The sequence below is a fragment of the Callorhinchus milii genome, unplaced genomic scaffold, assembly GCF_018977255.1.
Source record: "Callorhinchus milii isolate IMCB2004 unplaced genomic scaffold, IMCB_Cmil_1.0 Scaffold19, whole genome shotgun sequence".
In the NCBI taxonomy this organism is placed as follows: Eukaryota; Metazoa; Chordata; class Chondrichthyes; order Chimaeriformes; family Callorhinchidae; genus Callorhinchus; species Callorhinchus milii.
This window is the reverse complement of record NW_024704760.1, coordinates 2,655,767-2,678,481: the sequence shown is the minus strand read 5'-3', so window position 1 is coordinate 2,678,481 and position 22,715 is coordinate 2,655,767. Positions and strand designations below refer to the sequence as shown.

Sequence of the window (22,715 nt, the reverse complement as noted above, 5' to 3'; positions counted from 1 at the left end):
TTGTTGTTAAGAAGCTTTGCGGCTTTGAGAGACTAAGAGATCACTTCAGTTTGTTAGCGGCGGTGGGGGGGGGGAAAGGGGAAGCGAAGCTAGGGATTGACTTGGGGGTGGGGTGGTGGGGGGGGGGGGGAGAAGGTGGGGGGGAGAAGGGGGGAGGTGACCGCAAGTACTGTCAAAGAGGTATTAGGTAATTAAAGACAACCAGAGTGGGGGGGGGGGGGGGGGGTTGGGGGGAGTTCCAGAGAGCAGCTAAAAGCAGCCGAGCAATACAGACAGAACGATACAGACAGACACAGTCAGTGTGGTTGTCTGAGCGTCTGGCTCAGAGATAAACACCTTCACTGTAATAACTGGGGCGAGGAGGAGGAAGTTAATAACCTTACAACAACAACAACAACAAGGTTGCATTTATAGAGCGCCTTTCACGTCGGGAGGACATCCCAAGGCGCTGGACAGTTGGGTCGGGACCCGAGCAGTGGGGGAAATGGTCAGGGTGTGGAGAGGGAAGGGAGGGGGCGAGGAGGGGGTAGAGAGTCGAGAGGGGAGCTGAAGGCGCGGTTGAAGACGGTTACTCCGTCAATCCGTCACAAAGCCAGCCCAAAGCTCCCGAATTAGGTTTTCCTGTTCACCCACCCATCCCTCCTCCCCACACCACCGCACCCCCCCCCCCCCATCACACCACACCACAACCCCCCCCCATCCCACGATTTTTCAAATAACGATATTCCTCCCTCCCTATTTACGTACAGGATGTAACTTCCTTAACTTATCTCCTACCCTCCACCTCCCAGACACACACACTCACACACACGCGCGTGGCTTCCCAATACAGTCTATTTCTAACAAGTACAGTTTTCCTGCGATTGTTCACAAGTTAAGTAAATAGCGAATAGGAAAATCGACTGGAACAGGGATAATAATAATAATAATAATAATAATCCTTGCATTTGGTATAGCGCCTTATCACGTTTTCGAGACGTGATAGACCTTGTTTTATCCTGAAAAGGAATCCTTTCAAACGCCTCTGAATTCGCTTTGGCTGACTGGTGATATTTGTTTTTAATTCAAACTCTTACTGTAAGTGAATCAAAGAGCTGGTTCGAAAAATAAAAAACAGCCCGATCCCCAAAAAAGAAACGCCTGTTTTGGTGAGAAGTCATCCCAGCAACAAGTTCTGAGAGGCCGAAGGGATGAGGAGGCGGGGGAACGAAAGCCACCAGCGAAGTGGCCAGGATTCCCACAGCCTCTGAAGTCTCATTTGAAGTTTGTTTTTATGGAACATGAAAGCCGGTTTACTTATGTATTAAACCGTTAATTCCATCTCCTTCAGTAACACTGGGTCACCGAGTGGTCAGAAACCTATGTACCCGAGGAGCAATCTCTCTCTGTATCTCTCTTCATTCATCTCTTTCTCTCTCTCTCTACATTTCTCTCTCTTTATCGCTCTCTCTTTATCGCTCTCTTTATCTCTCTTTATGCATTTCTCTTTGTCTCTCATTGTTTCTCTTTCTGTTTCTTTGGATCTCTCTATTCTCTTTATCTCTATGTGTCTCTCCATCTTTTTCTCTCTCTCTCTTCTCTCTCTATACATATTACAGTTAACCCAATTTTATTCTTTCTCTGTGTTGTGTTTCGGGGATAAGGGGTGGGGGGAAGATAGGTAAATGGGACTGAATGGAACGCTCTTCTAAAACGTCCGATTCCTCCCTCCCCTATCTACGTACGTAATTTCTTCTGTGCCATAAGATTTCTACGGGTTCGAAAGAAAATGAATACAGAACCGGCCTTTGCGCTAAAAAAGAGCTCAATGAACGTCTCCGAGTGCGAGTGAATGTTCACGCCAAACTCTTGCTGCTGCGTCTTGCCCGCAAAATACACACCTAACGCCACTTTACGTATACCTTGTGAAGCGCTTTGAGACGTCTGAACGGCGTGATAAGGCGCTGTATCAAATGCAAGGGTTATTACAGAAACAGGAGGAGGTCATTCAGCCCCTGGAGCCTGTTCCGCCATTCTATAAGATCATGGGTGATCTGTACCTCAACTCCGATTACCCCCCCCCCCCTTGCCCCATATCCCTTAATACCCTGACCTGACAAATAGCTGTCCACCTCAGTCTTGAAAACGTGAATGGATTATTATTATCATCATTATTGTCATCATTCTTCTTATTAATTATTATTATTGAGCCCGAAACAACGGTACTCACAACTGCGTCTGGAAAACCACCACCAGCGCCGAGAATCCGACGCCCACAGCCACCCCGTAAGGCAGGCCCAGGAGAAATGCGGAGAAGAAGCTCACCAGCCACACACACTGCGGGAACAACGGGAAAGATGTTCGGCTTTGGCTGGAGCCGGGCAGGCTCTTTTCGCCGCAAAGGCGTTACGTGGCTCGTTCGGAATAAGTGGACAAACGCTGACGTGTTACGCTAAACAGCTGCTCCCCTGACATCGGGTCAAAATAGACAAACGTTCCCGAGCCGGAGACGCTGCTCTCTGCTGGCGCTCGGTCATGTGGGGTTTTTTTTTTCTCTGCTTTTGTGAATGGTTTGGCCTCTCTTCCCCCCACCCCCCACTCCCCAGACCCCTACCCCCTCACTCCCCCCACCCCCCGCACACACACACACACACAACAACAACAACAAATTACGTTTGTATAGCGTCGTTCACTTCACGTCGGGAGGACGTCCCAACGTGAAAGGCAGCCCGGACGCCCAACGTACGCCACCTTTCGCCCACAAAATACACAGTCACTCCACCTTACAGCATATCCCATGTGAAGCGCTTTGAGTGCGTGAGCTCAAAGTCCTGACGTGGGGGCTCGAACCCACGTGAGAGTGAGGAGCGAGAGGGCTAGCGACTGGGTTCACTTTCCTTCTGCGGCAGGGGAGCTTTACTGGTGCTACAGCGACGACAGCAACAACTTGCATTTACACAGAGCCCTTCACGCGGTGGGGGAGGGTGGGGGGTGGGGGGGTAGTGTCTCGGAGCGATGCAGCTAACATGTTTGCGAAGCCTTACTCACGCAGTCCAGCTTGCTTTTCTTCCACAGGTAGTAAGGATCTGTCATCTGCATCAAGGTGTTTTTCAGGTTGACGGCTATGAGCGCCCCAACACGGACTAGAAATGGGGGGAGGGAAGGAGAGATGTGTCGGGGGGGGAGGGGGTGGGGCGTGGGTGGGTGGGGGGGCGAGAGGAGAGGAGAGGAAAAAGCAGCACAACTGTTCACTGCGAGATTTACCGGAAAACAAAAGCAATAATTCACGATGATAATTGCAATTAGAAGTGGTTCGTTGTGTTCAGTACAAGTTGTTTCACTGTATTTAGACATCCAGAGGATCAGTGTGTGCGCGTGTGTGTGCGCGCGTGTGTGTGTGCGCGCGTGTGTGCGTATGTATGTGAGTGCGTACGTGTGAGTGTGTGAGCGCCATCATTTTCGTGGTAGATAGTAATCCGTCGCCATGTTCTGTGTCACATCTTCCATGAGATGGACGGAGTGAGTCTGTTTTGTAACAGGTTGGTATGAGGACTTTGAGGAGCTCCTTTCCTTCACTGGAGACTCTCTCTCTCTCTCTCCTCCCATCGTTGAATGTTTCACAGCTCCATTAAGAACATGCCCCTCTCCCCAACTCCTTTCCACTCGCGCCCCACTTGCCTGCCTTCTTCAAGGCAAGTCTCGAGACCCTTTTCTTCGACCGCGCCTTCGGTCACCCTCCTAACCTCCTTTGCCCCAGTTACCCGCAGCTCGGGTCCAAATCCCTGACTGTCCAGAGTCTTGGGACGTCCTCGCGACGTGAAAGGCGCTGGACAAATGTAATTTTGTATTGTGTTGCATGACCGATCAAGACAGGCTCTTTGCACTAAGTTGTTGTACGGGTGAATAGATGTGTCTGGGCTCTTACCTTAGGGAGAGGAAGCAGGTAAACTCCAAGAACCATGAGCACCACAAATACGAGGATCATTACACACAGACTCGCTATCTGCAAACGAGAGAGACGGCACTTCATTCAGTTCATCCACCGACACGCAGAGGAGTTTCACTTTGTAACCCGTTACCGCCGGTGGGTGACCTTTAAAAGGATCTGATCAATATATTGCCAATACATGTGTGTGGTCTTAATCTTCCCAGACCAATTTGTACACAAGCAACGAAGGCCTAACTAACCAGAAATCCTGTGTTAAGACATCTGTGATTCACTGCTGACTAATTGGTGAATATCTATTTAATTTATATATTTTTTTGGGTGTGGGGGTCAGTCAGCCGGGTGTCTGACACACGTGGAAGCCCATCGCTGTTGCTTAGGAGCATCCAAACCAAACCGAGAATTCCAGGCGTCCCACCCACAAGCGGAGATTCCCAGAGATGGATTGTTGGGACGGAATGCATTCAATACCTAAAAACCCAATTCAATACCTAAGAAAACACCTACAAAACACCATTATTTCTGGATTGCGTTCAATGGTGTTCCATTATCAGTCTACTATTGACCAAAATAGTGATATCTGGAGGTGCAAGTTGGTGCGATTGCCTGGTTTGAGGGGAGGGAGGAGGGGGGGTGTAGGGTAATTGACATTTACACAGCAGCGGTTTACGTGTACAGAACTTTGTTTAAGTTCTGGAATAGAAATCTTTAAGATCCTGTTGTTTCTCCCGTTATCCTCCCCTTCCCTCCTCCTCCTCCTCCTCCTCCTCCACTCCCCAGGGGAAGCGCCTATCAAACATTCCAGCTGCGCCCTAGTCTTCAGCCGTGAGCGCCTGAGGGATGAGTAACCTGATTGAAGCGGCGTGCGATCAGTCACACGTTACCTGCGAGGTTCCACCACTCCCTTCCACAGCCAACGTAACTGACAGAGCGCAGCAGATAACGTGGATGTTGAAGAACCCGCCAAAGAGGTTGCTGCAGCCCAGAGCCAACATTTCCTGGAATACCGAGGAGCAGGGGAAAACCATTAATAATAATAATAATAGTAATAACAATCCTCTCATTCGATACTGCGCCTTATCACGTCCTTGAGACGCCTCAAAGCGCTTCACAGGGTATATTGTAAAGTGGATAAGTTGTATATTGTGGGCGAAACGCAGCAGCTAATTGCGCACAGCAGCGTCCCCACAAACCGTCGTGGATTAAGCGACCAAATTAATATTAGTAGTAGTATTTTTTTGAAGGAATTATTACCCCCCACCGGAAAAACGATTCGCCAATCGACTACCAACCGCGTTCCTACTTACTGTTAGGTAAACAGAGTCGTGCGGAGGAAGGAAACTTGACCAACGTTTCGCCCTGCCCGGGAATCGAACCCAGGTCTCTCGCTTGCGAGGCCAGTGCTCCAAACACTGAGCTACAGGCCTCCACAAGGACCAAATTGGGGTCTCCCTGTCGAGAGCTTGCCCGCTGGCAACCGCGTACCTGGTTGGCGCTGATATCGTAGCCGTGTTTGGCGGACAGGGTCCTCCCCATGGCCAGGTTGATGACGTAACCAACGATGGCCAGGGAGAAGGCCGATCCGATCATGTTTGACCAGAAGCCGACCTGCGGGAGGGTCGGAGCGGGTAACCTGCCAGAAAAGAGACGGAAAAGAGATGTCAGCGCTGAGCCATTGGCTGACTCAAACACAATAACAATAATAATAGTCCTTGCATTTGACACGGCGCCTTATTATCACGTCAATGCGCTGGTCAGGATTCACCGTGTATTTATTCTAGGCCAGTGCCGCAGCCGATTTGCACACAGCGACGTCCCACAAAACAGGAGTGAGGTGAGTGACCGGTTTTATCCGGGAGATTGTCAACCAGGAACACCGGGAGAGAAACTTTCTACTCTTACGTGAATAGCGCCGCAGGATCTGTGACGATCACCTGAACAGGCGCAGAAGGGACCACGGTTTTAACGTCTCATCCAAAGGACGGCACCTCCTTCTTGATGCCTCTCATCCCATCCACTCCGCGCGCCCCCCCCTCCCCCACAACCCTCTTCAGCTCCCCCCGCGATTGACTGTGAAGTGTAGTGACTGTGTATTCGTAGGCAAAACGATCGTGAACGCTCAAATGCTGGAGAAAATGGCTCCCGCGCCCTGACCTCACTCACCCCAGAGGAATGTGTCCAACCACACTGATGTCATATTTTTCTGGGAAGTTCAGACACCCTGAGATTGCAGTAGCAATAATGACCTGGAAACAGAAAGGAAACGTTATTGAGTTCGAAATCCTGGCGCATCGAAGAGAAGATCGTTCCTCAGTCCCAACATTTTCTTTTGTCCATTCCCGAAGGAGATTGATCGTTCACATGTCCGAGTTTCGGCCCTCCCTCCAGCCCTCAGTCCGCGAGATCATTTTTCCACTAAAATTTAAGACCCCCGGAAAACTCTTCATTCGGAAGAGAGTCTTTCCCGCAGGTCTTCGAGCAATACTGGTTTCCAAGATTAAGACCAAACCGATTTTCCCCAATTCTAAGTGACGTTAAAAATGGAAGACTTAAAGGGTTTAAGACCAAGTGGAATTTCAAAAACATCTTAAAGGTGATTCATAAGGTGAAGAGGATTGTCCAATCTTATTTGTGTAGGGATTGTCGGCCAGGACACCGAGAGAGGAAATCCCTTCCCTTTTCACAATAGCGCCACGGGATCTTTAACGTCCACCTGACCAGGCGCAGGCACAGACGGGTCATCGGTTTAACGTCTCATCCGAAGGACGGCACCTCCGACAACGCAATGCTCCCCCACATAGCACTGGAGTGCAAGTCCAGTCTAGGACTTGAGGTCCTGACAAGTAATTACAGTAATTGTCCGTCGTCACGAGCGACTTAAGAGTCAACAGCAGCTGCACTTACTACGAAGATTTCTGTGGGGATGGGGAAGGGAAGCTTGTGTTTGAACCTGACGTTCATCTCCTTTACGAAGAAGAGCACCACGCAGCTGATCAGGGCGAATATCAGAGACGTCACGTTGGTTTGCGGGAGGCCTTTGCAGATATCGATGAAGGTCTGGTTCAAGGAGAGAGAAGGAAAGAAAAAAAAAGGCACGGATTAATAAAGAAAAATACACTTACTCACGTCGTAAGCACGTCCCAAGGCTCAAGATGACCGAAAGAGCGGTCAGAGAGGTGGGTCTTGAGACGCAGCTTGAACGAGGGAGCCCGAAAACTTGTGGCCCAAAGCGAATCACACGAATTCACACCGTTAACAATCAAAGCAAAGACCGTTACTTACGTAGATTATGGCCAGGACACCGCTGTACGGGTAGATCTGCAGGTCGAAGATGTATTTTAACACTGAAATCAAGATCTGTAGCCCAGCCGCCGTCATGAAGCCTCTGATGAAGGACTCGGAGAGGTAAATGGAGATGAAACCAAACTGTACGAACCCCAAAGAGATCTGCCAAGTGACGAGAGAGGTCAGACCGGATTATTCCACGTGGGCGCTTTACCGTAAGAATGATGATGATAATCCTTGCAGTTGATAAAGAGCCTCGGCACATCGTCGAGACGTCTCAAAGCGCTTCACAGGAATGTAACTGTAAAGTGAATCGACTTGGATGTTTTTGCAGGCGAAACGCGGCAGCCAATTGCACACAGCAGCGTCCCCCGCAAACAGTCGCGGACGGAGCGACCAAATTACTATTATTAATTTGATAATATACGACCATTTGAGGTGTGGCCAAGCACTTTACCTGGATGACACCTGTTAAACACGCCAGAGTTCCTGATATCTTCATCCGGGCATCATATAGCCCTTCGGTGTCTGTGACAGTCTGATTCAGGGTTTCGTTGAAGTATTGGAATTCGGAATCTGGAACCAAGGACTGACATACGCTGCCCACTATAATACTCAGCACCGCAAAAGTACCTGGAAGGAAGACATTATGACAATAACTAAGAAAAAAATAATAATAATTTCACCGCCGCTGCGTTTCGCCCACAAAATAGCAGTCATTACACTTTACAGAATACCCTTTGAGACGTCTTGAAGACGTGATAAGGCGCTGCATCAAATGCGAGGATTATTATCATTGCTATTATTATTATTATTATTATTATTATTATTATTGTTGGGCCAATGAGAGGAACCTACTTTGCGTTCGCCTACAAAACACACAGTCATTCCACGTCGCAGCGAATGCCGTGAAGCGCTTTGATGACGGACAGAGCGACGTATCGAATGCGAGGATTAATCGTTCTTAAAAGCAGATTGAGAATGAAACGATGGCGGGGGGGGGGNAAATGGAGACCAACCTGGGACCATGTGGTGTGTGGTTCCTAGGAAAAAGTATACGATAAGCGGGAAGAAGGACGAATACAGCCCATTAACCGGTGGCAGGCTGGCAAGGAGAGCGAATGCCATTCCTGTTAAAATAAAAAGCACGTCTGATCAGCGAGCGAGACACGGCCTTGGCAGAAATCAGAAGCCACAGCCATCGCACTTAACCAGGGATTAAGCACCGTGTGTTAATTATCGCCTCAAACGGATTGACACCCCTCAAAATTTCGTCCCCCCGCTGCTTCGAACGAGAGGCCCGTGGTGATTTACCCGTGCGCGTGGCGTCACGCAAAGCACACGGTGTTTCCCCGTGAAGCGCTTTGGGGCGTTGTGCTTGAAAAGCACCACACTGAAATGTAAGGATTGTTATTAACTATTATTATTACTTATTATTATTATTACCACACACGTGGAAATTTCAGTCTGGTTCAGATACCTTTCGAGCACGGTTTAGGATCTCTCCAAAAAATAAAAAATTCATCACGTGCTGTTTGCCGCCAGCGGGAGAGAAACCCCCCACCCCCCGACTGTCCCTTGCGACGGAGCGCGGACCAGAAGGTTTCCCTACCTTGGGGCACCTGGATGGTGCCACCGCTAATGCCGCTGATGACGTCCACCACCAGGTTCTTCTTGATGTTGTACTTGGGAAGCCAGGCCAGGAAAGGCAAGAGCTGCAGCACGACGGACTTGAGTCGCGCGGTAGAACATCTGGAACAAAATCGAGTCGAGAGCAAAGTTCACGTCATCTGGCCAACGACGAACCCCTTAAGAACATGGTGGGGTGGGGGGTGGGGGGTGGGGGCAAGGGCAGAATCCCTTACGAACTACTGGTGGAGGAACCGGTGGTAATTAATGCCGTTATTAATAATCCCTGGTTTGGTAGCGCGCGGTATCACGTGGGACGTTGTCTCAAAGCGTGTCACAGGATATACCGTAAAGTGTAGTGACTGTGTATTTGGGGGGGAGGGGGGCAGCCAGTTCATGCACAGCAGTGACTCCACAAACAGCTGTGGAGCGAGCAAGCGATTTTATTCGGAGGGATTGTCGGCCAGGACACCGGGCGGGAGAGAGAGAGAGAGAGAAACTCGCAAGCTGACGCAGCCCCCGCCACAACCCCCCCACCCCCACCCCAAGAAAATGTTGGGTGGGAGCAGGAGGGGACGGTGGAAATATGAGTCCCGCTTCGTAGTTGAAGTATGAATCATCAATAGCTTTTACACGACAGTTGCAAGCTTCCCGCCGCTTGTTGAGCTAACATCAACCTCACCATCAGGGCTTTGGCTCGTTGGGCTTATCGGGAGCCAAGGAAGGAATAATCCCACTCCTCCCTCCCTCCCTCCCTCCCTCCCTCCCCCCTCTCAAGTGGACGGAGACCCGGAATGACTCAATAACGGGAACCGGATGAAAAGCAACTCGTCGGAACCTCAATCCAGTCAACCCGTTCTCACACAGAGAGAGAAAAGAATATCAATCGGAGTTTGTTTTTTTACCGGAACAGTTTGCGGGCTTTCTCCGAGTGGGGGTAGCTTCGGATCTTCTTCTGGTACTCATCGTCGAATTCCGGGACCGAGTACGCAGCTCGGTCAACGATATACCGCGTGCGGATTTGCATTTTGCCCCGCCTTAGGTTCTGGAGGGAAAAGTAACGATGGGGGGGGTTAGGTTTTGGTAGATGGGGTGGGGGTGCTCTCAACTCTGGGCTGGTCCATTTTCGTGGTGAAGTTGGAGGCAGAAACAACGACAACAACAAATTATTCTTGTGTAGAGCCCTTCACGTCGCAAAGACATCCCAGATTACTTTGGAGTTGGGGGAGGGGGTAGAGCGGAGAGGGAATGAGGGGGCAAATACAGCCAATAGGTTTCCCAAACTCTTCTCCATTTTCATCATCACTGGAAGCAGCGGTGAAGATGGAAGTGGAAGCCAATTTGCTCGATCAACGTCTTAATCTCCACGGAACAAATTTGTAGAGTGAGACAGACAATTGCTTTTTCTCCCTTAAGTTCACACACCATCGGGTGTGTTCTTACCTTCACTGGTGATTTTTCGCAGGCAATTCAGAAGCTAAGTACACTGGAACTCATTGTCCACCCACTTTGGCTTTTCTCCCTTACAGTCACTTACAGTAAGTCGTATTTTAATGTCCTTTTTCTTGCCCCCAGACTTTTGCAGCTAATAAAGAGGTATTCCTGTTAGTAACAGTGACTCAAACTGCTCTCCTAGTAATTAACAGCGGCGCTGTTTGCCCTTTGGAATCAGTAACCCTTTGGCTTATGCAGACTGACTGCAAAGTGTTTGACTTTAGTTTGAAGATGATTTAGCTTTATTCGATCACCCCTCAAGCAATTTGGTGGAAAAGGCCTTGAAACTGGCCGGAAAAAAAAGCAGCTACATGGCTTTTGTAAACGTCTCTCTGCATCCCCGACTTCGCGTTAACTCTTTCTTTCATTTAGCCCCCTCTTCTCTCTTGCATTTACTTCTTCCCCCGATTTATAATCGCTTTCGTCCTCCGAGTCGCTGGCGAATTTTGGCTGCTGCGTTTCACCCACGTAGCACCATTCGGTTCAGATCTATGGTATTTTGTCAAGCACTTCGAGTTGATCCAGAAATTGCGTTGGATAACCACAAGTTGGGGGCATTGTGTTGCTTTTCGAAGCGAAGTGGTCGCCCCTCACCCACTCTATCTCCTGGGAAAGGTCCTCATACAGATGCCCCGGCCCACAGAGGTAATTGAGCAAATATTACACCATTTTCATTACGATGACAAGAAATACGTCTTGCCCACAAAATGCACAGTCAATTCGCTTTACAGTGCGTTCTGTGAGGCGCTTTGAGACGTCCCGAAGAATGATGAGGCGCTGTATCAAATGCAAGGATTATTATTATCATTGGTTTGTATGGAGCTCATCTGATCTCTTTCCTCAAGAATACTCACCCTACAACCTTCCCATCGCAGCATCAAGCTGTTTTTTAAATGAAGCCCAGGGTCCTGGTCTCAATCACCTATCTTGGGAACCTGTTACAATAGTTTTAACGTCTGGGTAGAGAAATATTTCCGGATGTCTATTCTGAATTGACCTTTGCAACTCTGAACCCGTTTTCTCTTGCTCTTGCACAACCAAAAGTATTGTTCTAATAAATGCATTATCTTCTGAATCCTATTTATAACCCAGCACACCCTTTGCTGAGGTCCAGCTCAGAGATGTGTCCTTACTGAAGACTGTAGAGCCCCAGTTTGTCTAATTGTTACTCAAATCCATCCACACTTCTTGACACTGATCACCCTCCCTGCAATAGACAATGCTAAAAAAAAACTGGAGTTGACTGCAAGTGTTTACATGGATTTATTTATGTGTATCTACTTCCTGCGATAAGCAGACGCATAAATATTCTTATCAAAGTAATTAGATAAGAGATGGATGTGAATCAAGCAGGTGCAGTTTGCAGCTAAGGTGTAATGCGCTTAACAGAGCTTTGATACCCCTGTGAAGTTGCTGTGAAAACCTTGTCATGCACCGAGCTTTTCTGTGCCACCCAGACATGGTTTGGGGCAATGAAAATAAGCCAGCGGTTTGCACGCAAGCATCAGTTTATAGGCCTGCAAAGCCGTGCCCTCCTTATGCCGCGGTGCCAAAATTGAAGGGGTCTACTCCGAAGCTGGGAAATGGTGATGAATATTACCTTTCAATAAAATAAGGTCGTCCCCTGGGAACAAACCCATTACTTTGTCGTTTTGCTGAGCTGTTCAGCTTCAGTGGTGTCACGTGCTGTTTTGTTGACAGTGGCAGCCCCGGTGACTACTGACGTGGTGGTGGGTTTGATTTGGGGGGCTACTGGAAGGATTTATACCATCCTCAATAGTGTTAAACCCCTTCTTAATCCCCGATCATTGTGCGGAATCTAATTTTTCTCTTTGCTCCCTCTTTGCTTTCTTGTTTCACGTCTTGCTAAATGCTCTTTTTATTCGGTCTCGTTCTCTTTGCTTCCTCCGCCTTTTCCATCCCTTGTGCGATGGGAAGAAAAAACAAGAGAGCGAGCGGTGGGGCAGGAGGGAGGGAGAGAGAGAGAGAGCAAGAGAGGTGGGGTGAGGGGGATTGAAAGAATAAGAGCGAAAGTGTTTCCGAATCTCAAAACCCTGAGCCTAAATTTACAACGCGAAAGCTTTGCTAAGATCTCGTTTTAGAAACCCCTCGGATACCTGGTGAAACCTCGGAGGACAATAATTGGGTTAAGTAGTGAGAAGGGTTAAGGAGCTTGAGAAGTGTACTAATGGATTGAGAAACTGGGGCAGATTGAGAAGAAAAAAATAGTGGTCTTCCCTCAGCCCAAGATCTCGTTATGTTCTGATGAAATTGAGTGAGCAATAAACTTTCACATCTGTGTCAATATCCTATTGCCTCAGTCCCCCTGCAGTTAAAAGTGTTTCCAGTAACAATATTCAAGGACATATTTTGCTTCACTGTAAAGCGCAGTGCCAAGACTACTTCATTAGGGTGTTTTTTTTTCAGGCAAAACAACCTATTTTGTTTCCCCGGAAAAGGGCAGCCTGCTTTGCCTCATTTAAAAAAAAAAAAGAAATGTTTTTAAAACTATTCAAATAGATCGGAAGGTAAGTTCTAACCTTTTGTTCACGAGTCGCTGTCATTTAATAATAATAATAATAATAATAATAATAATAATAATAATCCTCGCGTTCGATAAAGCTGCTTATCACGTCGTTGAGACAGTCTCGAAGCCCTTCGCCAGACTATATATTGTGCGAAGCGTTTTGAAACTGAGGTTGGCAGGCAGAGAGAGAAATGCTAGATAAAACCCAGAGCGTTCGGGATACAGGGAGGAGGTTGCATTTTAGCTAAGGTCACCGGAGTTGTCTGGGGCATGGTCTAAATACCAAACAGCAGCCGAAATGCACTAACTAAGTGTTGCCTGAGCCACCCCCCTAAACCCTCATCCAAAGTTAATGGAAAACCCAACACTGAAACCATTCGACAGCGAGAAAAAGGTAAATATGTGTGAAGAACATTCTTGTGCGGCTCAGTGGCTAAGGGCATTGCTTATTGCAAGGTCCCCAGGCTCAGTCCCTTTGTCTGTGCTAAACTGACTGATGTTATTCGGTCTGACACTAGAGGGTGCCACAAATAATACAGCATTAATAATAATAATTGTGTTCATAATCCCCCTTGAATTTGATACAGCGCCTTTCACGTCAGGAGGTTGTCTCAAAGAGCTTCTCAGGATTTACCGTGACCGCACACCTCGTGAGCCAACACAGCCGAATCAACGCACACGTCCCACAAAGAGCGGTGAAGAGTACGGACTAATTTAAGGTCATTAAACCTTGGGCAAGTTTCCTTACTCCACACGGAGCCTAATAATAATCCCTCCAAAAAGACAGTACAATAATAAATTGGTCATTTTCAATCCATATTACTGTTTGTGGGACATTGCTGTGCACAATCGGCTGCCGCGTTCGCCCACAAATATACAGTCAATTCACTTTACAGTGTGTTCTGTGAAGCGCTTTGGGACGTCCTCCCGACGTGAAAAGCGCTATATCAAATGCAAGGATTATTATTTTCATTATTATTACCAAAAGGACGTGGGGCGGGCGAGGTTAGATAGTATTTCAGACAGAGAGGTTGTTGAACCAGACTCTGTAATGACTTTCAAAAGGGAATGAGAAAAATATTTTGAAGGAGTAAAAAATGCAAAAAGGGTGTGGAGGAAAGGGTAGGGGAATGGGAGTAAATGGAGAGATCTTTCAGAGAGTCGGAATAGCCATGTTGGGCTGAATGACCTCCTTTTGCGCTGTAAAATTCTATGGTTCTGTCATTGTTGTCTCCACACTGAGATGGGAAGTGGGTAAAACTCCTAAACACAAACCAGTTCCAATGTTGAGAGCTGAATAGGAGCACTTCACTATATATATATAGGAACATGGAAACAGGAGTAGGCCATTCAGCCCTTAGCTGTCCACAGACTCCCTGTCAATAACCTAAGCACAAGCAAGCATCAATACTGTGTCTGTCTCCTAAACAGCCTTGGACGTGACATGATCGGACTTCCAATCGACCCAAAGGATTGGGAAGCAGCCAGACTCCCAGAGATAGCGTTAATTGACAATTAACAAATCATGGAACCTTGGTGTGTTGCATACACCTGTGATTTCTCTCTCCCCACACACACACACACACACACTCCGAGCTGCTAACTTTCAGGTTACGCAGAATCCCATGTACCACCTTTCCGATCTCCTGGATGGTGGGAAAGGTTGTGGCGATTTCAAAGAGAGGTCTATTTTTAAAAAAATAATAGGGATCTGAGTGGGATCTCCTACCGATAATCCATCGCTAGCACTCTACGAAGTGGAGTTTCCCCATTAGTCAGTGTAATTAGCTTTCAGTTTCCTTCGCAAAGAATTCCATAAGAAATTTCCCCTAAGTTATTAAGTTATTAACTGGTATTGGTCTGGTACTGAGCAAGGAAAGCATCCTCGGCTCACTCCCAAGTCTGCTCTAAATTAGCCGGCGTTAAACAGAGCTCTGCAGAACAATGATTAAAACCAAACACTCATGGGGAGAGAGGTTGAATATTTCTTCATACAGAGAGTCATTTGGACATCGAACCTTATCCAATACAGTGCTGACCTTTCTACCTACCCAGTAACAAGCAAGTCCTGTCTACTTAGAGAAATCCTTGCATTTGATACGTCGTTGAGACATCTCAAAGTGCTTCACAGGATACACTGTAAAGTGAATTGACTGTGTTTTGGGGCAAATTGAATGAAGCTGCTGCCTCTTAGGCTTTTTGCTTCAACCAGTGTCTGGTCTAGTCTAGCAGCGTCACAACAAGAAATAATGTTTAAGCTTCTTGACACTGTGACTGTCTTGTCTTCTCCGGGGTAGAGCACACTGCACTGTGTTCAGCTCCTCACAATAAAACTATTGAACTATTTACTGTGGATTGAGTGCTGTGCTTTGCTGTGCCGGCTGAAACGCAAAGTGTGGATTTCATTCTGTCACTCACTGCACAAATAGCCTGACATACCAGAGCCACTACCTCACAAGGTCAAATACACGTTCAACTTCTGTCCGACATAATCAACATACTTCTTTCTCTGCCTGATGGTGTGAGGAGCTTGGGTTTAATAGACCCTTTTCCAAGGATCGAGATGCTCTCTGGATCAACTTATGCAACTGCCCTGCCTACCAATGTCTGGGATCAAAGTCAGACAGCTCCCCACAACTGAAGGACAGTGGAACGCACTGCCAATTGCATCAAAACTGATGGAATCCAGACACAAAGAGGAGCTGTTTCAATATCTCAGTTCCCCCCCCCCGCCTGCCTGTGGCCCATGTTGGCTTCAGAGTAAATTGGGAAACGTGTGATCTTCTGTGTGAAGTTGACTTCAAAAATCCCTCGACCCCACATGTCCCAACCGGAGGAGACGGTCCGTTTTACACACGGTTAGAAAAATCAGCTATCTAGTCACCTCTGTCAAGTTACGTTACAATTCACCATCAATAGATAGATATTTGCGGAGGACAAATTTGCAGGGCTATGGGGAGAGCGCGAGGAAGTTGGACTGATTTGAACAGCTCTTTCAAACAGCTGGCACGGACACGATGGGCCGAATGGCCTCCTTCTGTGCTGTAGAATCCTACGATGCTATGATTCTAAGAGTAGAATGACCATCCAAAACGTCTGGATGGAACATCGATGCCAAATGTCTGGACACTGTTAGTCAGTGTGGACACTTTCCTCTGCAATGGTGTCGTCTAACACTCCCGTGACTTGTTTCCAGTCGTTTCATTCCAGTGTTGACCCGGAGCCTCGCTAATTGCTGTGAGTGTGCTGTAGGGTATGGGAAATCTAACTGGACGGGCGACATTCTCTGGTGCTTCCAAAGTTCGATCCCCAGACACAAGTAGCACACAGCGGGAGGTCAAATATGTCAGCAATTTGTCCTTGTGACTGTATATTCCCCCCCACCCACACCCCCCAACCCTCGCTCCCACCACCCTCCCTCCCTCCGTCCCTCCTCACCAGCACCAACACTGCCCTCGAACCTTATGCCAATCGGGCTGAGGACAAAAAAAAACCCTACAATCTTTTCACAAGATGTCTCAGAGGGATAAGGTCGACAGAAATGTGCCGCCACGTCCCTGGCCTTTATACGAACAAAGAATCCCACGAGACAATGCGCAATTGTACATATTATTCATATCCAACAAATAACTTTGTGAGTCCTGAGCTCAGTAACGTAATCTCAGTCTCGCAAACGATGAACCTCAGCTTTGTTCGGCGGAGCTGTGACATGATCTGACCCTGTCGTTCGGATTACCGCTTTATCACTCACTCACTAGCCCTCATTATCCTTTATTTTACGGGCTGGGAGTTGATTTACCAAGCTTCTGCATTTGGACCCCGAATGGAGCTGGTTATGTTACCACAGAACAAAGGACAGCTTAACTATTGTGATTACCTCCAGCATCATAATTATTAGATTTCAGCACACACAGCGACCAATAGCACGCACTTCATCAACAGGTGCACCTTAGTCCCTTTGTCCCTCCTTGTAAAGTTGTAATTAATAGCATGTTTACACAGCACAGTACTTCAAAACCCGACCAAGCCAAAGCGCTGCTCAGACCCGTTCCTGTCTGGCCGAGAGGGGGACATCGGCTGTTTCCGTGCTACAAGTTGGGACTTTATGCCCTCAGACCGTCTGCAAGCTCTAGGTGGGGGGGAAGCTCGCAAACACTTCGAAGCTTTGGAATTCTCTCTCTCTCTCTCTCTCTCTATCCCTCCGCCTTGCCCCCTACATCCTGCGACTTTCCCCTCTTTTAGATCACGACTGAAGACCATGCTAACGGTCACCTACCTCCACCCGCCCCCCTCCCAACCACGTACCCCCACTCAGCTCGGCATCAGGCTCCAACACTGCTAAGCTCTCCGAGACGCTGTGTGAATGCAAGTTGTCGCATGTGTTGCCTACGGTGAAGGCACATTGACACGTAGTGGGAGGGAGGGAGGGAGGGAGAGCCGAGATGCAGCCAGAGCGCAGGGAGACAGTGGGAGGGTACACGACCCTTCAGCCTTGTACTGTGTTGTTGCTTGGCGCCAATGCCTCCATTGACAGGAACCAGACCCCCTTCGGTGGCAGCAACAGCGCCATCTCTAGTGACATTGGACAACTTCAGTCCGTCGTGCCTGCCCCATCTCTCTGAATGACCACTCAGTTTCATCCCACTCCGTCCCTTACACTTTTCTAGCAGAAATCTATCTATCTCATCTGTTCTTGAAACAAACAACATTTTCTGCTTCCACCATCTGTCTCCCTCGAGAGCCTGTTCCACAAGTTTACTACTCGCTCACTGAAGTAGTGTTTCCGCAGATTTGGTCTGAATTTACTCCCCATTCAATGGCAGGCCGTGCCCTCTGGTTCTGCTGTTCAGTACAAGATAAAACAGCTTCTCATGGTCTCCATTATCTATTCCCTTCAGAATCTTAAAGAGCAAGTGTGTGTGTGTGTGTGTGGGCCCTCTATTTATCAGACACTCCCGATGTCAAAAATCTCTGAAATATTACAGCTGCCAAACAGTGAATGAAGAACATTTTTCCTACAACACGCCTTAAAAGAGAATACCAGGGTTTTGCCTGCTCCGAGTCCCTCAATTTGCGCAATATGCTTTTTTATTTCTCCCAAATAACTCTTCTCAAAACCCTTCCTCTGTGTCTTGCTTCCACATCCCTGCTTCTTGAATGGATTTTAACCCTGAATCAATACGTGTGTCCAGGTTTTATTATGCAAGCGGGAGTTAAGCATTTTAACAGGGAGTAAATACGTAAGAATAACTCAATAAGCCCTAACTCCTTTTAGCTCAATGTGAAGGTGCGACTGTGAATGCCGCACACGGAATCTATTCTGCGAGTTGTGTAAAGCGTGGGTAAAAAAGCATGCACGCGAGGAACAATTACACTTGGGCTCCCTTTAACTGAATATTAAGGAAATTATTTAGAGCAACGGTTCCCTACTTACTGCCGGGTAAACAGAGGCGTGCGTATATGGAGCCACAAAACCTGCCCGAGGTTTCGCCCTGCCCAGGAATCGAACCCAGGTCCTCTCGCTTGCGAGGCGAGCGCTCTGACCGACACTCTACGGGACTCCACAAGGTGATGAAGAGATTTACATTGGGCCCGGCTACTAGATGGCCTCGAACTCGAATTCGAGGCGCGTATAAAGCGGGGGTGAAATTCCACCTGGATCTAGATTTGCTCTCGCAACGCTGCCTTTCGAAGCGTTCTGCGATTTGTGACGTCGCAAGCGTGCGGGCAGCCTCGAGTTCTGAAGGCAGTTTCTTCCCGCGAGTGCCCTTCAGGAACTAAACGGAGAAAAGGGCTTCAAAGTCAAAACGAAATTGAACAATCTGCCAAATAGTCACGCACCAAGATGCTAACAGGAATAGAGGAGATTTTAGACCCAGGTGAAATTTCTTCACGAGTATCGTTTAGGAGCAAGTAGAGATTTCAGTTGACTGCACCTTTTGTGAGTTGTGGAAATCCCGCAATTGGCCAACAACAATTCTAGTCAAAACTCTAACCGCAACCAGGATTTAAAGCAATAACAAGAATTCACATTGTTCCTTTTTTCTCTAAACTCTGCAAGTGTTGAAAGTAGTTCAAGGAAATAGAATTTCAATCCAATACAGATTTACATTTATACAGGACCTTTCGAATTGGGAGGACGTCCCAAATAATAATCACAATAACATACTAATAATCCTTGCATTTGATCATAGCGTCTTATCTTATTATTATTATTATTATCGGGTTATCGAGATGTCACAGTGCTTAACTGCACTTGAAAAAGCACATCGAAAAGTGGTCAAAGCTTTAGATCTTAAGATGGACCTTGTACGAGGTAAAAGCAGAGATGTTCGGTTGCAACAGTTTGAAACCTCGCTCAGAGAGACTGCAGTTCTACACTGGTTCAGCTGACTCCATTGGATGCAAACTACAGCTGTAGATTTGTAAGAGAAAAACAAATTTGTCCTTGGGACCAAAAAAAAAAACACTTTCTTAAAAAAAACAACAGATTTTAATCGAATCATTTCTCAACTAATAAAAATAATTTGCATACAATTTTACCAGAAGTCACGAATATCGTTGACTGACAGCACAAGGCTTCGAATTCTGCTCAGACTGACTGGCCTTGCATTGTTTTATTCTGATTATTATTCCAATTGTTAATGCTCCTTCACTAAATATTTCTTGGAAAAATTAGCCCCTCACTCTCTCTCCACCGTCCTTGAGACATCTGAACTCCTGCCCCCTCCCTTAACAACCTTACCTCCTCAGTCACTCTCCTCCACAACTCCCTTTCGGCTACTCTTGCCCCCTCCCATCACCTCCACCATTTGCCAAATGAAGCCCACCACCTGCTCCTTTGATCCCATCGCTACCTTTCTCCTTACCTTCCCAGCTCCCCCTCCTTGCTCTCCAACCAACAGACATTGTCAACCTCTGTCTATCCACTGGCACTGTATGCACTCCCTTAAAAACAGACGCCATCACCCCCACCCTCAAACAACCTTTCCTTGACCCGTCGTTGTTCTCAAATGATCGCCCCATCTCCAACCTTTCTTTTCTCTCCAAGGTCCTGGAATGAGTCGCTGCTTCCCAGCTTCGCTCCTTCCACTCCCGCCACTCCCTGTGTGAACCTCTCCAATCTGGTTTCTGTGCTACCCACAGTCTTTGCTCAGACTGACTGGCCTTCTGTGCTACCCCTGGTCAAAGTTACAAATGACACTCTGTCCACCTGTAACCAGGGCTCTCTCTGTCTCCTCGATCTCTCTGCCACCTTCGACACTATCGACTATTATAATAATAATATAATAATAATCCTTGCATTTGATATAGTGCTTTTCACATCTTCTCGAAGTCTCAAAGCGCTTCACTGAATATGTTGTAAAGTGAATTGACGTATATTTGTGGGCGAAGCGCGGGAGCCAATTGCGCACAGCAGTGTGTCCCACAGACAGTCGTGGATTGAAAATGACCAATTTATTATTGTTTTGTTTTGGAGGGATTATTATTAGGCGTGTGGAGTAAAGAAACTTGCCCAAGGTTTCGCCCTCTGCCTGGAACTGAGCCCAGGTCTCTCGCTTGCAAGGCGAGTGCTCTAACCACTGAGTTACAGGACTCCATTCAATTCTTCTCCACTGCCTTTCCTCCCAGCTCCACCTTCACTGATCTGTCTTTGCCTGATATATTTCACTCTTACCTTTCCCTTTATCTCCACTTTGTATACACTAATGGCATCTCCTCCAGCCTCGTACCGTCATGTGTGGCGTTCCTCAGGGCTCTGCCCTTATCCCCTCCTCTTTAATATTTACTTGCTCCCGCTCGGGGATATCAGGGAGTTAACTTCCACACATACGCGGATGACACCCAACTCTATCTCTCTGCCTCTACCTTCAACTCCAGAACCCGTGCTATCCTGAAGCATTGTCTGTCAGACATCAATGAGAGTTAGCTTTCTCCAGTTGAACGTCGACAAGACCGAGGCTTTCCTGTTTGGCTCCCGTCGGTGCCTCCTCACCACAAGCGCTGACAGCATCACTATACACAGATGTACTCTCCACCTCACCGAGCTAGTACGGAAACTTGGCGTTCTGTTTGACCCTCAACTATCTTTTAAACCCCACATCCGTACCACGACCTGTTCTGCCTTCCCCTCATCCACACTTTCATTACATCCAGGCTTGACTACGCTACCTCCCTGCTCGCTGGACTTCCCAACTCTTTCCTCCACCAGCTGCAGACTATTCAGAACTCTGAACAGTTTAACCCCCGGCGTTTAGAGAAGGAAAGAAAAGTGAGCAGGAGAGATGTTTGCACAAGAGACCGTGATGGAGTGAGGTGCTGTGAAAGCGTGCGCTCTTACAGCACTTGGCGGTCACCGGGTCTTTGCAGGATGGAACCAAAACTTCTTAACAAGTCCTAATAATAATGCTTGCATTTGATAATGTTATGGGAAGAAAAGGGGGAAAATAAAAGGGCAGGTGAGAAAGCTGCAGAGAAGAACCTACCTACCTGATTCTCCAGCTCAGTGTAATGTTAGTAATACTTCCATAAGTCCCACCTGAACTGGAGGAGGAATTCTGTCTGCGCTGAAACACAGTCCCTCCTTTACTGGGGCTGGTTCTATCTGCTGTTGTATTTGATAAACCCAGGTATTGATGTTTCAGCAAATCAGAAACCGCACACAGGAATATCTAATTATGCCACGGCCTTAACCACTTATTAATGATTTTCAGTGTGTTGGAGTTTTCTCCAGAAGCAATTAAAGGGATGCGAGAGGGGTGGGGGCGGGTGGGGTTATAGTAATAATAATAATAATAATAATTACATTTGATATAGAGCCTTATTAAGTCATAGAGACGTCTCAAAGCACTTCACAGAATATACAGCAACAAAGTGCAACAACTTGCACTTATATCGTGCCCTCCACCCAGGGTAGGGCGATTTCTTAAGCTGCGAAGAAGGCATAAAAGTTTGACCTCCCCCCGAAAAGGTTGGAAAGTGGAAAAGGAAAGTTCCCGAAACAGTCTGTTTGGGATCGCGATTCCTGCAGTGATCTCAGCTCTGTTTGAGTTCCCGAGGTTCTGGAACTTCCTTCCTCACTCCCTTCGTCTCGCTCCCTCCCTTCCTATTTTCAGGTCTCTGCTGAAGACCTTTCTTTTCGACTGCGCCTTTGGTCACCTTCCTCCCCCTCCCCCCGACTCGGTCCCGGGATCCGTTACTGTGAAGCGCTCTGAGACGCCGTCCAGGGTGGAGGGCTCTACATAAATCCAAGTTGTTGTTGTTGTTGTTGTTGTTTAGCTAGCAGCAAGTAGAAACCAGGTCGTTAATCAATTGGCGGATTGCTTTCCTGGAAAAAAGATTCCAACGCGATCGATGTCCAATTCGCGAATGCGAATACACTTTGGACTCAGGTGTCAACCTCTTAATCCTGGTCTGATCGTAACTAGATAAACCCTCCAGCCCTTTTAAAGGAATCAATCAATCAATCAATCAATCAATCTGTCTTTAGTCAATTGGGATGTTAATCATTCGTTCAAAGTGCTCCGGGTCACGAGCTATTAATGATGATAATATATGACTGTTATCATATAATTCTCCTGAAATATTTGAGAAGATTGCATTGTCAGCTTTATTCTCCAGGCGAACAGAATGACTTTGAGAACATCTGTATTGTGAACGATGGTTGTACAATGGAATGGGTTTAGAGTAACTGAGGGAAAAGAGAAGCAGCTGATCTTAGCAAAACACCGGCAAAACAAGAGGAGAAGGGAAGTTCTCTCCTTCAAGGACTGAAATCCTCGGAGGAGAACCTTTTCCCTCCGAGTAATCCGAATGGCGGATTTTTCTGTGGGTAATAATACCCTCAAAATAATA

The 22,715-nt window shown here is 47.4% G+C and overlaps 1 protein-coding gene across 1 annotated transcript in view; it reads right to left on the bottom strand.

The window, feature by feature from the left end:
- LOC103182477 (solute carrier family 26 member 9) overlaps nucleotides 1-22,715 on the bottom strand; it is a 31,571-nt gene that overhangs the window by 6,755 nt on the left and 2,101 nt on the right. Inside the window, exons 2-13 of the mRNA XM_042342244.1 lie at nucleotides 9,745-9,884; nucleotides 8,823-8,962; nucleotides 8,230-8,340; nucleotides 7,668-7,843; nucleotides 7,208-7,372; nucleotides 6,830-6,982; nucleotides 6,089-6,171; nucleotides 5,411-5,558; nucleotides 4,810-4,923; nucleotides 3,877-3,982; nucleotides 3,028-3,122; nucleotides 2,210-2,316 (exon numbers count right to left, since the gene is read on the bottom strand). Of these exons, the coding sequence (XP_042198178.1) occupies nucleotides 2,210-2,316; nucleotides 3,028-3,122; nucleotides 3,877-3,982; nucleotides 4,810-4,923; nucleotides 5,411-5,558; nucleotides 6,089-6,171; nucleotides 6,830-6,982; nucleotides 7,208-7,372; nucleotides 7,668-7,843; nucleotides 8,230-8,340; nucleotides 8,823-8,962; nucleotides 9,745-9,866 (1,520 nt within the window). The 5' untranslated portion in view covers nucleotides 9,867-9,884. The remainder of the gene's footprint in view (nucleotides 1-2,209; nucleotides 2,317-3,027; nucleotides 3,123-3,876; nucleotides 3,983-4,809; nucleotides 4,924-5,410; nucleotides 5,559-6,088; nucleotides 6,172-6,829; nucleotides 6,983-7,207; nucleotides 7,373-7,667; nucleotides 7,844-8,229; nucleotides 8,341-8,822; nucleotides 8,963-9,744; nucleotides 9,885-22,715) is intronic.